This window comes from Labrus mixtus, chromosome 15 (assembly GCF_963584025.1).
Source record: "Labrus mixtus chromosome 15, fLabMix1.1, whole genome shotgun sequence".
In the NCBI taxonomy this organism is placed as follows: domain Eukaryota; kingdom Metazoa; phylum Chordata; class Actinopteri; order Labriformes; family Labridae; genus Labrus; species Labrus mixtus.
In genome coordinates this window covers 4,048,319-4,066,790 of record NC_083626.1, presented here as the reverse complement: position 1 = coordinate 4,066,790, position 18,472 = coordinate 4,048,319, and the positions used below count along the sequence as shown (strand labels likewise).

At 40.7% G+C, this 18,472-nt stretch overlaps 1 protein-coding gene across 1 annotated transcript; it reads left to right on the top strand.

Annotated features, from left to right (window-relative positions):
* Nucleotides 1-2,250: 2,250 nt before the first annotated feature.
* si:dkey-72l14.3 (Glyco_hydro_56 domain-containing protein) lies at nt 2,251-18,441 on the top strand. Its single transcript, XM_061056941.1, has 7 exons — nt 2,251-2,765; nt 12,516-13,171; nt 13,779-14,027; nt 14,126-14,272; nt 14,579-14,665; nt 14,913-15,107; nt 17,228-18,441. Exons 2-7 carry the CDS (start codon nt 12,566-12,568, stop codon nt 17,591-17,593), a joined length of 1,650 nt encoding a protein of 549 aa, XP_060912924.1. The 5' UTR covers nt 2,251-2,765; nt 12,516-12,565; the 3' UTR covers nt 17,594-18,441.
* Nucleotides 18,442-18,472: the final 31 nt, after the last annotated feature.

Sequence of the window (18,472 nt, the reverse complement as noted above, 5' to 3'; positions counted from 1 at the left end):
CACAGGAAACATAAAGAGGATGCTTCTGTATAAAAGGTTGTGAGTGCAACATTTTAGAGTTAATCATGCCATCTTAATGTGAATTGTACGATTTGACACAAATGCATTTTAAATCGCCTGTTAAATAGTTTTAACAACGTTTTGGGGGAGAAAGACCTCATAGCAAAATAATAGAAACAGATTTAATACTGAATGTGCTGCAGCTTGTATTCCTAAAAGCTAATTCTTAACTTGAATCATCAGAAACACTGCATGCAGCAAGAGGAAAGAACACAACGTATGGCACTAAAGATGATGAAATCAAAAGGAAAGAGCCGGAGGGAGAGAGAAAACAGAGAGAGAGAATTTATAGAAAAAGCACAAGAGCACAGGTGTGATTCTTTGACCACATTATTAGCTATTGTGTGCAGTGACAGCAATAATGGAAAAAATGACAGGAAGCCGGGAGAAGAGAGATGCAATTTGAGAGGTATGGAGCCTAAATGAAGGGGCGGGATTGAAATATGTGAGGAAAAATGTAAAATGACAAAAACAATTAAGGGCAAGACGATGTTGTGAGGAATAGAATTTAGGAGGATATGAGGGTGACAAATGGAAAATAAGAAAAAAAGGTGATTTATCACACACACATCAGATATCTGGGGCTGCATTTTTCTGTACTTTCTGTAACTTTAACAGAAAAAAAAGTATAGCAAATGTGAAAATGTAAAAAAAATAAAAACAGAGTATAGCAGGACACCAAGTTCTGTCAGCAACAAAATACCTCTATGGAAAAAAAACATAGTTACATTAAATTATTGAAGAAATGCTGTTGATGCAGAAAAACAGAGGATGATATTACCGCACACCTGTTTTTTACATCTCCTTTCCTCATCTAAAATATCACATCAACATTTCTGATGGCTTATTTTGAACTTGGGGTGATTAACTGCGAGCGATTGTTTGCTCCCGGGTAGTAGCAGCCAGAGCTCTTGCAGCATGACACTCACAGGGGAAGGTAAATGGCAGTGGTTGCTATGTAGTGAGACCATCAGAAGTAACTAATCCCATTAATTCACATTCATACGGGAGCAATTTGAGGTTAAGTGCCTTGCCCAAGGACACATCGGACATGTTGCTGCAGGAGCTGGGTATGAAACCCTCGACCTTCCAGTTGAGAGACGACGACTCTACCGTGCCACAGCCGCCCCAAGGTGTGTCTGGATATCAGTAATAGCAATACGTACCAAAATAAGAAATGGTATGTACAGTTTTAGGGCGATTCTATTGCTTTCTCAAAACTTCACTCTGGAACTGAAACAGTTTCCCAGGCATGTAATCTGCTTTCTTACTAAATATCCCACAATGCAATGTTTTGCATATTTGAGATGCATAAAAAACCATTAACCCAACAATTATCCACAAAGTATTTTTTGTTACCAATAAAAAGTCCATATTGACCAGCAGAGAAAAAAAGACTCTAAGATAACATAAGATAAGATATACTTTATTGTCCCCAAAGAGACATTTTTCTTGGACTCTGTCCTGATGTTATAAGAGAACTAGTGCGCGCACATCCAAGCAGATTGCAGGTCTGCACACTGTTAAGCCCCAAAAGAGCAACTTTATTAAGGGCAACGTTTCGATCCAAAGGTTCTTCTTCAGGTAAATGTGGCATATCGACCAGCAGGACAAATTTAACTAAATCCTCAAGGGGGTGCTAGTGATGCTCTAGACCTTTTTTTCCCAACTTATTTATATGTGGCATCAGATTTCTTTCTGGTGGGGCACACACTGCAGTGTATGCAAATGAGTAAGGCAACAGATTGTGGGTATATTGATGTCATTGTTACAAGTATAAAGGGAAGGAAATGTGAGAAAAGTATCCAGAGGATGCAGAGGGACGTGAAAGTATAGAAACGAATACAACAAACAATGTAAGGAGATAAATACGAAGAAGAGGAAAAGAAGAGAAGAAACCATGACAAAAGTTGATTACAAAACACAGAGTCAAGTGTGTAAAAAGAGAGATTAAGGAGGGAGCCCACAAAGGAAAGGAGAGAGGTAAAAAAAACAAAACAAGGAAAAAATGAAAATAATTAAAGGTCAGTGATTTGAGGACAAAAAATGAGAGAGGAGAGAAAAGTGACTGAAAGGTAGAGAAAGGTGACATGAGACAGAAGAGGAAGAAGAGGAATGGGGGGGGGGGGGGGGGGGGGGGGGGGGCAGGTGTGATCCTTCACAGCTCTGATGTTTGTTTAGCCAGAGCAGTAGCAGTATAGAGCATAGGATTATGGGATTACTGTAAGTGTGGTTGGTCATGTGAGTTGGCGCGGTGGACACTGACCCTGCTTACCTCCACTCAGTAAGGAAGCTTAGCTTGGCTGTGAAGGTGGGGTCACACACAACCACACACAAACACCCCCACCTGCCAAAAGTCTATTCCCTCTCTTAGAAAGACTCCAACTGCTCCTCAGCCTCTCTTTGGCTTTTCTTTTTTCATTCATCTTCCTTTTCCTTTTTTGACAATTTTTGCTTCTCTTTTCTCTTTCATCCCCCCTCTCCTTCTCCCTCTCTCTCCTCCAGATGTCAGGCTTCTTTTTGTTGCATGTTATACATGCACAGGTCATCCATGCTGTCACAAATCTTGCAGGACAGCTTCATTTTTCTTTCTGGGAGGGTAACACATAAACCCGAGGAAAGAGGAATATAAAGTCGTATCGTGAGCTGAATCTCAGAGGATGTGGAGAGTGAGAGGACGGACTACAGGAGCAAACTCGACCAGGGTAAGTTTCACTTGTCTCAAGTTCACACAGTTTAACTTTCCCAGTTTTAGCACTCTATTTGGTCAATTAAGTTTGCACCCAAACAATGTCATTAAAGTAAATACATAAGCTTTAGTTCACATAGATGTCACACAGTAAAGGAAACTCCTGCCGCTCCACAAAAGGAGGTTGGTGTTACTGAGAAGGATCTTAGACATTCAAAAAAATTATTCTCTGGACTCCTTCTCTCAGACAGGAAGCAAAGAAAGTACCGGAGCGTCGAAACCTTTCGTCCTCTGCGCCTGAATACATTTGCCTTAAGTGATAAGTTGTTGCATGTTGAACTATTTATGGCAACCGGACAGCACAAATCTCTTGAACTTAATCAAACTTAATCGTTATGTTGTTGCTGTTTAATTGACGACCTCTCAGGCACTAGAAAACAAAGTCAAACTGAATTAGCCTGACGTTTTCTGATTGGACATCTAAACACAAGGATTCTGAGCGTTAGAAAGATGAGTAGTCACCGACTGAAAAGTAAAATCTACAGAGGTGAAAATCTTTTCAGTAGGTGATGGGTGACAAATGGAAAGTTAAAAAGGGGAGTAAAGAGTTTTATCAGTTTATCGTCCTTACACTAATAACTAATAACTAGTTTATTTTTAGGCCATTGCTTGCAGTTGTGAGTGCTGTATTGGGTTATTTAATGATGATTATGGAAATCATGGAAAATGTTGTTAATTTTTATGTCATTTACAGCATCATAACATGTTGTGAAAATCAGGAGTGCGGCCTGTTTAATCGGAAAAACAATGGATAATACACTGTCCATCAATCAGCTAGAGGCTACCGTTCTATACTTGTGCGTGTTTCTTGGGGCCATGAAGACTCATCGCTATTCTCATGGAATTTCAATTCTCACTGGTTGTGGTAACATGTCAAAGACCAAAGAGCAGGATAGGGAGAAATGATAACCCTGCAGTGATGTAACATGTACAGACATCTCTATTCTTAGTCTCCTCTGTGGACGAGTGTAGTAAGAAATGAACGGAAGTAGCTTCACTGGAGACTCTCACTGTCTGCATTCCTTCTGGATATTTCACTGGAAGTCCAGGGAGCCAATCAAAAATTCTCTGCAGCAAACAGAAGCAACAATATCGTCGTCATTACTAAGCTATCTGTCATTACAGTCAACATGAAAGTACACACTGCAGGGACATGACTGTGTCTCCTGTGCTGCTAAAAAAGAGAGTGAGGTAGTGTCAGCTGTTTTAAACTTGACTATGATGATATTGTACCTACTTAGAAACTTAACGTGATGGACTGACTGATGGAATGTGACATGCCGTTGTATTGCAGCACCGCTTCTTTGCTGGCATTAGACCGGAGTGACGCATTTATTGTCCTAATCTCAGCTGATTTCACTTCCTGATTCGATCTTACCGGTGTGTCTTTCCTTCATTCAGCACTCGTGGGCGCAGCATGGCTGGACGCATGGAAAATTAGAGCATTACTTTAATATAGCCCCAATCAATCTAACTCTTTACTGTTACAAAGTAACAGTGGCAAAGAAAAATGTCCTTTTAACAGGCAGAGACCTCGAGAAGAACCAGTTCTGCTGAAACTGTGTTGGGCTTGGAAAGTGAGATATGGAGGGAGATTCAGAGAGAAAGTTTGAAATAAAAACACAGTAAACACTGTGTCAAAGTTTCACTCATTATAAACCTGCACTGTAGCCTTAAGTTATTATTCAGTGTTAAATATAGAAAGCACAGCTTCCAGATGCAAAGCTTTATAATGAAATGTTGTCAAGGATATTTTCTCTTCTCGAGCGCAAATACAATTTTTTACTAACACTGCTTGATAATGATGGGATCAAATCAGAGTCCCAGCAGGTTCAAACAACTGATTTGATTTCCTTGTGTCATGTGCACAGCGTGGTGGCTTTCATGGGAGAGGAGGCGACAAATGAACCGTGAGATCAAAATGAAGAGGAAAAACACATTAGAACATGAAATAATTACAAATTACAAGATGCCGAATGTATATATCCATTAATCCTCTTTGGCTGAGAGATATGCCATAATGAGAACATAAATTACTGATATGTTTCATAACGCATTAAGAAGTGTGTTAAAGCAAGTTTCAAAGAATTTATACCAGGTTTAATTTGGGCAATTTTTATATAATGTATAGTTCATATATATATTTGAAAGAAAACGTGTAGGTGGCCTGCTCTGGTGACCCATAGGCTCATACACTGCTACACCCTTATATATAAGGTCATTCTTGATCTGCTTCCACACTATCTATGTGTTTATATGCAATGCAGAAAAGTACCAGACAGTACTCTTTGCCTTCTCAGGACCTCTTTATGCTCTCTGTCTCTCTCTCCCAAATGCTGAAACAGAAATCGGTAAAATGATTTTGGGTCTTCTGCTCCCTCAGCCTGGAATCTGTTGCAGAATGACTTAAATCTAAAATGAAAGACTTGGAAGCAGATTCTAAAGGATATCGATGCGTTTAGCTGGAATACCTGAGCTACTGACTCCCAGATTTGACTCATAAATGGTTCTCTTTTAATGCAAATTTTGGTGTTTTTGTAAATTATACTACTTTTCTGTAACTTTGTGTTGTTGCTGCTGCCTGTCTTGGCCAGGTCTCCCTTGGAAAGGATGTTCTTAATCTCAATGGGACCAACCTGGTTAAATAAAAAAATTAAAAATATATTACTTGACACGTAAGAGGCTGTGTAATATTTGACCATTAAAAGGTTCATATGAGGGTGGGATGGGAACATTGCGGAGGTGGTGGGCTCAGGCTCAGCTTTTCACCCAGACAGACGAGTAAACACAGACCAGAGGCTTCGTCTGAACAGATTAGGCAGCTATCACGCTAATCATTCATGACCACTTGTGAGGAAGAGCTCGCACACAAAACAGCATTTAGATTTTACAGCTATTGGAATACAAAAGGTCGCAGTCACACACCAGTTTGGACAATATCTTTTCTTGACAAAGTCAACCATAAAAGGGATTGTCAGAATGTCTACTCGAAGACAGAGATGGATTTAGAAACACAGGAGCATTACTGGAAACTGTGCTTCCTGTGACCTTTGAACCCCTTCAGCATTAGTGGCTTATAATCTTGGCGATCCGGAAGCTTATTCAACTGTACTGGACAGAGTTTCCTTTACATGAGCGAAGGCGACGATCTGAAGGATTGCTCTAGATTTCTATTTTATAATACTAAAAGTTTTCAAGGTTCAGTCTTCTCAGTTGCTGAACAGTCGAGAGGTAGAGAAATACAGTTTCTCAGCTGTTCTAAATTTATTACAACTCTAAATACACACACTAGACGATTCGTTCAGACTGTGAGACAACACACCTGCTGTTTGTAGCACGATTTCACAGTGGCAACACCACTGTCTTCTTTTTCATTACTCCACTTGGCCCAGCCACAGTTGTGTTTATTTTCGCTACCATGTTTGTGAGCTGTAAAAGTATCCAACATCAAGTTGGTGACAGTTCCTGATCTGCTTGCGCTCATTGGTTATTGATGGTGTTAGGTCAGATGCGCCTGATCAACAGAGGTGTCAAGTAACTAAGTACAAATACTTTATTACCTTACTTAAGTAGAAATTTTGGGTATCTATAATACTTGGGTAATTATTTTTCAGCCGACTTTTTACTTCTACTCCTTACATTTTCACGCAATTATCTGTACTTTCTACTCTTTACATTTTAAAAATAGCCTCGTTAATCCTATTTCATTTAGGCTTGTTTTCATTCCGGCTTGTCATCGTTCAAAAAAACACAAAAAAAACAAAAACGTATCCAGATAAATCGCACCATCCGGATAGAGTGAATTTGATTGTGGTTGGATGAGAAGTATAAACATATACCATTCCGACACCCTATTGGTTTGTACGTGATCCATCGCACCTGCACATGACACAAATCACGTCACACTCCAGCAAGGAAATAGCAGACGTATGTAGCCTAGTACGAATGTATGTGGTAGAGACAACCATACAAGGGTAATTGTTACTAAGCCTGCCCTGGGGTACACCAATTTTCTTGTCCAGTTTTGTTATCTTACATCCGTTGCCCTCACAGATTCCTGCAGCTGAGCTTGGATGTTCATTTACATTCCAGTAAAGAGTATTGATAACATGCCTCTGAAGTTTGACTTTTTGCACCATTACAATACTTATAGGCAACTAGTCATCATATCTTCTGATCAAATCATATATGTAGTACACATAAATGGTTCTTTAATGTATTTGCATTGTACTAAAATGCGTTCATTTTCAATGGGCATAAATGCGGTCCAAAACCATCAAGTGTTTAGCCAGCATCAGGCTACGTTTACACCAGAGCGATCCTCTGAAAACTGTGTTTTGTGTTCTGTGTTCTGTTTTTGAAAAAGTTTCACTTTCAGATGACAATGTTTTTGATAACAGCCACCATCTACCAACGTCCCAAAAACGACTGAAAACATTGTAGAATAGATGCCAGGCCGGTAGTTGGCAGTGTGACTTTCTAATGAAACGACACACGCAATGCATACTCTTCCTTCAACAGAGCACTGAGGTGTAAACATCTAACAGCTAAAACACCAACATTTGTATGTATGAACGATGTGGTAGGGCTGCAACTCTAATTGACCCTAAACTACAAAGTTCTTGAAATGTACTCTACATTTCAAGAAAATGTCGACTGGGAGTGAGCAGCACAAACAGAACTCAGGAGTCCGCCATTGTTGTTGTAGGCCACCTGCTATCGTCTGCAACTTTTTTACACAACGTTTCAGGGAGTTTGCACTCTGGGAGCCATATTCAAGGCCTTCTGTTTTCAGTCAGCCACAACACCAACGTTGTGTAAACAAACAGCCATAACCCAACAAAAAAGGTGCCGGATGAAAGCGGTGACCTGTAAACGGGTCTTAGTCATGAGCGGCTCTGTGTCTGCATTCATCAGTGTGTTTCATGTTAAAGTTGAGCGCTCCTTCACACCCACACAGGTGTATCCACTTTAGCCTGATTAGTTCTCTTCTCAGGACTGCGTAGGCGTGTACAGACAGCATTTGATTCAGAGCACACTATTTTTTTTTTTCAAGCATAGCTCCGCCCACATGCCACCTGACAGGAGGTCTAATCAGCCTGGCTAAATGAAAACACCTGTGAGGGCATGAAGAGCCTTTAATTGGGAGTGGTGCTGAATGATTCCCTCCTTTCTCTCTTTAATGGTAACGTTAACCTATTTATTGGGACATAGTTTATGAAACCCTTACACTTATTCCATGACTTTTTTTGAGCTGCTCATTGTTTACACCAGATATTTCCCAAGAAGTGTAAAATGTCTCTTTTTAATGGCTTGTTAGAAGGCATGCAGCTATGAGATGCTGCTACTGCTAACAAGACACTGCCGGACATTTTTCAACAAAATGTGACAAGTGAGGAAAAAGAAAGGAGAGCAAAAATGCTGCAGCCCTTTGTTAACACCAGGGGAACAACATGAGTACGTGTGGACACAATATGTGACACAATACACTGCTTCAATACAGAGCACTAGGGATCATATTATAGTTTGTTGTATATGAATATAATATATATCATGTACTATGGCACTCAACTGAACCACATTGAACTGTGTGTTGGACAATGTACCCTTCAATGAACCCTTGATCATCAGACTCCAAATTCAGAACAATTTGGGGGACAATAGTATTCATCCCACCAATGGAGTGGATGATATTAGCATGGTTGTAAAGCTGGCTATACACTGGAGGATTTGAGTTTTCTGTTGCACAAAGCCTCAAGACTTTACGACACAAGAATTGATCAACTTTGCTGGTGATCAACGCTGTATTTTTTCTACTAACCAGAGTGTGCAGGGAAGTAGTAGCTCAGTCTGTAGGGACTCGGGTTGGGAACTGCAGGGTTCACGTCCCAGTCCAAAGTATGGAAGTTGGTCTGGTGGCTGGAGTGGTTGCCAGTTCACACCCCAAGTAGTGCTGAGGTGCCCTTGAGCAAGTGCTATGAACCCACAACAGCCAGGCGCGCTCGCTGTGTAGCAGCCCCACTCTGACGTCTCTCCACTAATCCATGTCCCCAGGTCCTGTTTGTGCATGTGTGTGTTTGGAGTGTGTGAGAAGCATGTCTCTTAATACCAGAGTGTAAAACAGAATTTCCTCTTGGGATTAACGAAGTTTGTAAAAAACAATTAAAGGATCAAATAAAATAACCAGTTAACTTTTTCTGTAAATAGCTTTCCATCCTCCTAAATTTTCAGTTTTTACACCCTGCCTCAAAAATAAGAACATTTAGTTCTGCTTCCACTTCTCATTATTTCTTAGCCCATGCTGCCTGTTAAACAAAAGCCAGAGTCCTTCAATGCACCAGTGGAGCAACACTCTATGTAAGTTGTATATCTCAGCTGGCCAAATCGGTCACTAATCACACCTATACTTAGCAACCACTTCCTGTTGGAAGGACTTCCTCTGTTGCCTATATGTTACATGAGCAACACTTCATTCGACATAAAACTGCTTCCACTGCCTCAATCTCATTCATCAGAATAGTAACAAGCAAAATAATAATCAGAAGGAAAAAAGGAAATGCAACTGCCAAAGACCAATTCTGGAAAAAAAAAGGCTTATTCTTTCCCATGTGTGATTTTTTTTACATTTGATAATGTCCGCCCCTCTATTTGTCCCTATCCTTTTCTTCTTCCTTCATCTCATCTCCCCCTATCCCATTCTTCTTTACATAACAATGAGTAAGCTCTTTTCCCTGCTTTTGTAAAGAGTCTCAAGATAACATTTGTTATGAATAGGCATTATACAAATAAAGATTGACTCATTGATTGATTGTATGAGAGTAGTCCGAAGGAGATGTTTTAATTTTATTTATTTGATATCAAATGTTGTCCATCAGAAACAACCCTGGACATTTGTCACTTTATAACTATTTTTAAAAAACTGCATCGCTCTGCAGGCTGTTCAATTATAGACCCTTTGGAGCGCTGGTGGGGCAGTGGTTAGTGCGTGCGCCCCATGTGCGGAGGCTATAGTCCTCCAAGCGGACAGCCAAGGTTCGAGTCCGACCTGTGGCTCCTTTCATGCATGTCGTTCCCCAAACTGTCTCTCCCTGCTTTCCGACTCTATCCGCTGACCTAAAAAATGATAGGCCCTTTACCATCATCATCCTCGTTAAGCTGGGCGAGTGTGCCAGTCTCATGACACTCTGTGGAAGTTGTAATGTGACTTGTGATTTGAACAGTGATAACATTTTGTCATTAATATGATGTTGACTCTATTAACAGAACATGTTGTTTCTTAAACAAGCTAACTTTTAACTTTTTACATTAGAGAGTTTCCTACGTTGGTGTTGAGTTGTTTCCAGATGTTAGACACGACAAATGTTCAATAAGTAGAGACGCAAGCTTTCCACTGTGCCCTAGCACAAAGGGCCACGATGTGCTGTGTTGATCTGCTCAAAGAAAGATCAAGGCAAATGGCTCGTGATGAAATAACAAAGCAACAATGGAGATAAAAAAAAGAGCTCAGTGAGTTGTTATTTGAGCTCTATGAAGCTGAAACATGGAATACATTAATTTAAGGATTGAATAAAGATGTATTAATAAATTGCATTATATCAAAATTAAAAAACCCTCCATTAAACAAAGACAACCCTATAATCCCTACATTTTTCCAAGAAAAGACAAAGACATTTAGGGATGGAGACCGATTCCAGACCAAGGCAGGGCGAGACAGAGACAAGGCCAAGAACACAAATATCAATCATCATCCTGTGTGTAGCGGGCGTGTCAATCACTTAGACTGTGACAGCGGGAAGGTTGCGGAAGTAACCGGGGGATAAAAATCAAATTATGAATGAATTGAAGTTGTTCTTTCCTTTAGAAAGGGGCCATTTGACAGTAAAAATAACCTACGAGTGGACGTCTTGACTGGTCTTGATTTAAAATCAGAAGTCCACCCAGTCTGAGACAGAGACAAGACCTAGTAAAAATGCTTTCGATTACGAGACAAGACTGAGACCTTCAAAAAGTGGTCTCGAGATCAAGACCGATTTTGAGTACTACAACACTAAAAACCACTAAAATCAGAAGTGATTAAATGGGAAAAGGGAACAAGGGCATACAAAAAATAGGGAAGAACCAAAAACGAATAAGATAAGAAATCAGGGATAACATAACCAGTGCTGCCATACAGCTGACTAGAAACTAAACTCTTAGAGACACTCCTGAACTGAAACACAAAGGCCACCAGGCCTGTGTTAAAAGAGAAACTAAGAGGCTGGGTTAGAAACACCCAGCACCAACTAACTCTTGTTTTTCTCATCATCTTTTTTTCTCTTCGCTGCTTGATGTGGTTGTTGGTAATTTCATGAAGGTCTCGGCTTTGTAACTTTCACATATTAACTTGTCTTAAAAATTGTATGATTGAAATCTGCACACTTTACACACTTCTGCCCTTTTACCCATGCAACCAAATTGAATTGGGGACAAATAAAGGAACCTGAACGTGAACTAAAACTTCAGAGCAGCAGCTGGCAAAGATGATCAAATAAAGCACACAGAACAGTTTCAGAGTTGCTTTTGCAGAGGCTCGCTCACACTTCTAAACAACACAACAAAACCCTGAATCTGAAACCTCTCACTATCTCTGATGGTGAGATAATGAGTCAGCACAGAGCACTGAACACCAAAGCTATTTAGAAGTTTCACACACCTGGCCACAATCAGGGCCAATCACACACAGACACACACTCACACACACACCTGACCCTGACTTGACGTCATATTCATCATCACATCACAGCATAATATGTTTTGTTAATGTTAAGATACTTTTTATGAATTCATGTATTGCACATAAACTTTTTGCTAAAATATCACTCATAACAGAGACATTCACACGTCTTCTTCGTAGCATCCACAATTTTGCATAATGTGTGACCACAGCTGTATCCGCCATCCATATATATATATATATATATATATATATATATATATATATTAACAACATTATATAAACTTTGTTCATAACTTGAGTGACTGATGGGGCCTTAGAGAAATCCATATGTGGCAGTTATATCACTAGCCCCACTTATAATAAAGGGTGTGAATGTTAGGATTTCAAAAGACATTGAATCATATCAAATTAAAAAGTAGAGGGCAGGACACATCAGGAGGTTCTTGTAGGTAAGAATCAAGATAAGAGATGGCAGACAATATCATGAGGCGTGTGTTTGTTGTGGTCACTGAAATTACAATATTAATTCAGATAGTCCCTGCCGGTTTTCATTCTTAAGTGTCTAAATAAATTGGGATTTCACAAAACTCCGATCAACTCAGGACTTTCACACAGGAAGGTTCAGGTTCCAAGTTAAACCAAACGTCAGCATTGACTTTTAAAACTTAAATCTTCAAATTAGGAAAGCAGATGCTTTAGTAAACAGTTGGAAAAGAACAAACTGGCCAGTATACACGACTCATTCAGTACAAAGTGGCTTCAGTTAGCTCAGACTTGACTGACTGACTGAGGGCTTTGTTCAATAACATCAGCACCAAATGGCTCCACAGTTAGAACTCAGTTTGTAGTTAATGTGAACCTGACAAAGTGTTCCTGTGGATTATATTCTAAATCATTGCTTCCTACTCATTATGTAGTCCTGTTGTAGACTCTTTCTTTCTTTCCCAATATCAAACAACAGAATAATAAAGTTTTCCGTCTGTTCTACAGGAACATGATTGGCTGTGATAGCCTGAAGAGTTGAGAGCCAGAACGCTTCAATGGCGTGGACCAAGTCATGGTCGCATCCAGACCCACGGCCAGACCCAAAATGGATACCCTACAATCTCAGCACTCAAACAACTGTTTCTTCAAACACCATTCAAGTCCAGTGTCCAGTTTTCCTGCCCCTGCTCCTCGTGCTTGCTGCCTTTGCTGACATGGTTATGGCTGGTCCACCTCAGCTGGCTCGCCCCCCTCTCCTATCTGGACAGCCTTTTATCATCTTCTGGGGCATCCCTGACTCTTCCTGCTCCGGTCGACCTGATTTCAGAACTTTTGGGATAGAACGGGAGGGCCGAGTGGCTGTGTTTTATGAAGACACGCTTGGAAACTATCCGTATTTTGCAGATAAAGACACACCCATCAACGGGGGGCTGCCACAGAACACACGGCTAGACAACCACATCCAAAAGACCCAGCAGGACTTGGACACAGCTCTACCTGCCCCAAGGTACCTTGGGTTAGGGGTGCTGCGCTGGGCTGATTGGATCCCACAGTGGTCGAGGAACAGAGAGAAGCAGGCTATGTATCTGGAGGCATCGAGGAAACTTTTGAAGGCTTTCTTTCCTAACTGGACGCCGGAGGAGGTGGAGAAGTGGTCAAAGGTAAAGACAATTCAGGGGAAATGGTTTTAAAAAGCTTGGAAGAGAGGAGGTGGGAGGTGATTCAGACAGCTAGCAAGGAAAGAAAGGGAGTGTAAGGGAGGATGGGTTCAGACAAAGTGAAAATAGAGACATTGGCAGAGGTTTGAGTGTTCATTTTTGTGGAAGCATATAAAATAATTCTGAGTTTAGAGAAAATCTTGATGGATTGCTTAAACATCAAACAAACACAAGTTGTTTTAATTAAGTGTTTTGATTTCCCTTAGAAATAAAGTGAATCCAAGTCATTCATGAACAAAACAAAGTATAGTATTCATGTTGGCAATATTATTTTATTGTGATGTAATGATATGAGCACCTTTAAAGAGGTACTAAAGAATAACATAGGAGAGGAAATGGTAAAGATGGACAGTAGGATGAACATGAGGGCAGAAAAAATTCAGTAAATTTAAAAAAATGAAGTAAATTTGAAATGTGTCATTAGAAAAAGAGGAGTATTTCTAAGAATCTAGGATCTCCTGCCTTGTTTATGTTCAAATCTTAATTCTCTGTTTCTGTAAACCTAAATGTCTAGAGGGGACTGAAAGGTGATCTATTGATGTTGTCACAGGTGGACTTTGAGGCAGCAGCCCAGTCAGTAATGATGGAAACTCTCAGGGAGGTCAGACGATTAAGGCCCAAAGCATTATGGGGCGTCTCCCCTTACCCCAGCTGCTACAACGGCGACCCTGCCCAGACCATGTTAGCCAATTACACCGGCCAGTGCCCTGCTGCAGAGAAGGCCCTTAACAATGAGCTTCTGTGGCTATGGAAACGATGCTCCGCCCTCTTCCCTCTCCTCACCCTGGAGAAGATGCAGGTAGATAATGTTTGCACATATACATTGTCTATCAAATAATTACAAACATAGCTGTACCTTTCTAACAGTTGTGAACCATTTGTCTCCTTTCTAAACAGGGTGGGACCCCTGGAGGCAGGCTGTATTTGTCCAGTCAAATTAAAGAAGCATTACGAGTGTCATCTCTAAGTCGGACAGCCTTTGATCTCCCTGTATTCCCACTGGTCAAAAGTGTGTACGCCTCAACCAACACTTTCCTGTCACAGGTGAGGAATCAACATCCGGATTTTGTTCTCATCCCCACGGATCAATACTAAATCTGAACCAGAGGACAGGAAGGAAAGAACTGGATACATGTTGTTTCATAGCACTAATTATTTCCTGGTTCTGAAGTCTCACAGTCTTATAAAATAAACATTTAAAATCATGCTATGTGTTATTTTTCATCATGTGTAGAATTCAGGCTGAATATTAAGTTTATACTTTATCATATATGACCAGTACAAAAATAGACAAAGAGCTTGTTCTGCTGTGTTCTGATTTCTTATAGCTTCTTTTTTTTCTCTCAACAGGCAGACCTGGTGAGCACCATAGGCGAGAGTGCTGCCATGGGAACAGCAGGAGTTGTCATCTGGGAGAGAAGTGAGACAAAGACAGAGGTACACAACTCTAATGTGCATAAAGTTCAAACATCCAAGAATATGTCTGCATGCTGACTCAGCATGAGATAATTAAAGATGCTTCTTGTAATCAATACGCTTTTACCATTTTACTTTTCCATCTCACAGATCTGATCTCCAGAGGTTGTTATTGTGCTGGAATGTTTGCTGCGTCTATTATATCTATCAGAGAAAACTATTCTCGCTGTAAGTTCACATCGAAGACTCAATTTGTCTGTTTTCTCAGAGAGAGTGTCAGGAACTGGCAGAGTTTGTCCGTACGGTCCTGGGACCCTACACCCTGAATGTAACCACGGCAACAGCACTCTGCTCCGCCTCTCTCTGTCAGGGGAAGGGCCGATGTGTACGTCAAGATCCAGGAAGCTCTGCGTTCCTCCACCTCCCACCCCCGTTGGAAGTGGTGGAGAAGGTGACGGAAAAGGTGAGAGGATGTGAATAGAAGTAGACCTGGAGATATAATTGTGCTGGATTTATAAAGCACTATTTATACATCATGTATCAGTTTGAGGCTGAAGGAAAAGCTTGATGCCTGCTCCTATAATAAAATCTAGATTCAAGATTGCTCAATTATTGTATCACATTACAAAAGCATTGCATATGAGAATTCATAGCAGAAAATATAAAGTCTGGGTTTTATTTACTTCAGTCCATAAAATGACTGCAGGGGACAGAGGTAAATACGTGCACGGCAAAGATGGGAAAGATTATAAAATTTGAAATTTAGGGTTATGGTAGGGTTAATCCTTAAACAAAAAAGGATATATATACAAAAAAAACAAATCACAAATTTGATCTTGCTTTGTAAAACAGCATGCAATGGCCTGTGCACATGTTGTGGTTCATCTGAAAGAATAAACATGTCCTTTAAGTTGTAATATCTTGCCAGATGGCAGCATCTGGAACAGTCCTTGGTTGGAGTTGCTTTGGGTGTCTGATAATCCTGCAAGCCAAGCCCTTAGTCCATCAACATCCTGGCTGGAGGGAAAGTGCCACACTGAGCTGTCTGAAAACCTCTGTAGAGCATTTGAGTTCAGTTCTCAAACCAGGCAGTAATGTTTCCAGTCAGAACGCTCTCAACTGTTCCAGAAGGATCTTGGGCCCCATGCCAAACTGTGTAAGCTTCCGAAGGTGAAACAGGCTTTGCTCGCCACATGGCCGGTCACTCGGCCTAGATGAGGGCTTCAACGATGTTAACATCAGGTAGCTGGAGGCTTCTGATAGACCTATGGATGCATTGGGTTTCAGCTTCTATTTCTTCCTCTTGTAGTCCAGGGTCAGCTTCTGGGCCTTTTTTGACATCGAGGTTGTTGCCCTCACGTGTTGACCAATTGTTGCAGTATTCACGCTTTGAAATCACTTCACATCAATTTCTTGTTATCGGTAAGCCTGCTGTGAGTAGCCTAGCAGGCATGTTAACAGATTATCTTCTTGGTTGGAAAAATCACTTTTCTGTCAAAGTCACACCAGTACCTACTGGCCAACTAAAAGAACAATTAAGAATGACAGCATGTCTTAAAACATATTTCATTATTGTTTGTAGCAAACTGTGCAGCAACATATGTGGTGCCATGCTTGTTAGTAAAGTAATGTAAACATACGAGACTGATGATATACAAGAGGTTCATTAAAAGAAAAAAACTCCTTCACAATGCCTCTTAATGCCTCTTGACTTTCACAATTTTCTGCTACTGAAGATTCAGACAAGCCTGTGTATCAAGCGGCAACCTCTAGTGCTGAAAAATAAGGGAGATGCAGAAGTGCAAATTCTTGGAATTTCCACTTGAGGCTGGCTCCAAAAGTACACACCCATTCAAAAATGCCCATTTTAGAAATTAACGAGTTTACAAGATCTTTCAAGAAACAGTTTTGGTATGAATGTCTCTTTAAATGGGTTGTGGCTGATCTGACTGCAAGCAGGGGCGTTGTAGCTGTTCATCAATGGGCTAAATGTCTGCCCAAGCTCCACCTGTCACTAGGCTGACTGAAAGTTATGCTGAGACAGCATTTTCAAAATGGGGCCCACCATCGTTGAGCTTCAAACATCCCTTCAGTTACCAATGTATGATGTCACTGAGCTTACGTCCATGTTTTATACTGTCCATTCTGTGGACGCATTGAGTCCTCAAGTTGTGTTTTTCTAACAGAAAACCTAGGAACAGAGCAACTCATTTTGAGCCATGACAAATAAAGATAAGCAACACTTTATTAAAAAAAAAAAAAGAGAGGGAGTGAGGCAGCGGGGGGTCTCAGCTGCCTGAGGATCTTCTTTGTTGAGAGGAAAACAGTAGCTGAGCGACAACAGAGAAATCTGGTGTATTTTGATCCTACTGCATGAGCAATGTGTTTTCTAGAACACATCATTTTGGGAAATCTCTGGAGAAGTGACTATTTAGTCTTCATAAAGAGTGCAGATATGAATGTTTCTGTAACTGCAGCAATCTTTGAACTTCAATTTTACACTTTAATGATAAAGCCTTTCATGTTTCTTCTGAAGCAGTATGAACTCATCTTAACATTATTTTCTTCCAAAAATCGTCTCAGGCTGAAGCAGCAAAAGCCACAGATCAGCCTGACACAGACACCAAACCAGCGGACCCAGACCCAGCTGAGCTCTGGAAGAAAGACTTCCAGTGCCAATGGTACAAGACACCGGACAGGGAAGTGTCAGATCTGCAATCACCCAAAGATGGAGTGTCTGGTGGGGTCAAGGTAAAGGAAACAAAAGGGTCTATAGCGCTTTCTACAGTAGCTTCAAAAGTTGCCTCTCTGACTGAGTTAAGAGGAAGCAGTCCACCTGCTAGTCAGACGCCTTTACTGGACGCAACCACAGACCACGGCGCAAATCCACCAAGTGCCCCAAACCTGACTGTTCTGCTGTTTCTGGTGGCTGGAAGTATTTTTTTCTAAGAACCATAAAATGTGAAACAAACCAGACTTCACCTTAAAGGTCTGGATAAAACTAATGGAATATTACTGCAATATGAGCCTTTCAGAAGTGCCCTTGAGCAAAACACTGGATCTCACGTGGCTGCAGACGTTCTACTTTGCAGTTACCCTCTATTACTCAATGTGCCAAGAAACAGGTACAAGCTGCTCTTTCTTCTCAGTTTCTACTGGCTGCATTTTAGGAAAAAGGAGATGTTGATATCACTAGATATTTAATGACCAATCAGTGTGCTGTGCTGAGATCAGCAGATCAAACCAGCCACAGGTACACAAAAGCAGTATTTAATCCTGCACTGTTTTTGTTTTTCACATTTTGTTTAACAGTGCTTTGTCATTTGAACATTTGTGTCTACGTTTTGAAGTCTTATGCAGTCAGGATTTTCTCCTGTCATTTAGTTGATGTGCTGCCGTAAAGGGTTGATTCATCATAAGAAGGAGAAATAAACAAGGGATGCTGTCAAAAGGTAGCACAGGGACTATTTGTCAGTGAACTGCTGATATCAAGGTTGTTGTATCTGAACAGGTATTATGGTGGAGTTTTAAATACGGCAAACATCAAATCATTTCTGACAAACTGTAAACTTTTCATCTCGGCCTTCAGATGTTACATTTGTTGAAAACTCCCAGGCTTCAGAAGGCCTAGGACACATTTACTGAGCTCTCTAGCACCCTCTACCTGAGTGTTGGTGAAACTGCACAACTGACAGGGTTCCTTTTTTTACACATAACAGCAAGAAAATCCCAGGTGGAATAAAAAAATCATGATTGATGGCTGGATGCCAATATGCTTCTTCTATTTCAGTGTCTCTACAGTCACTAGTATCACTTGCTTTCCTTCTG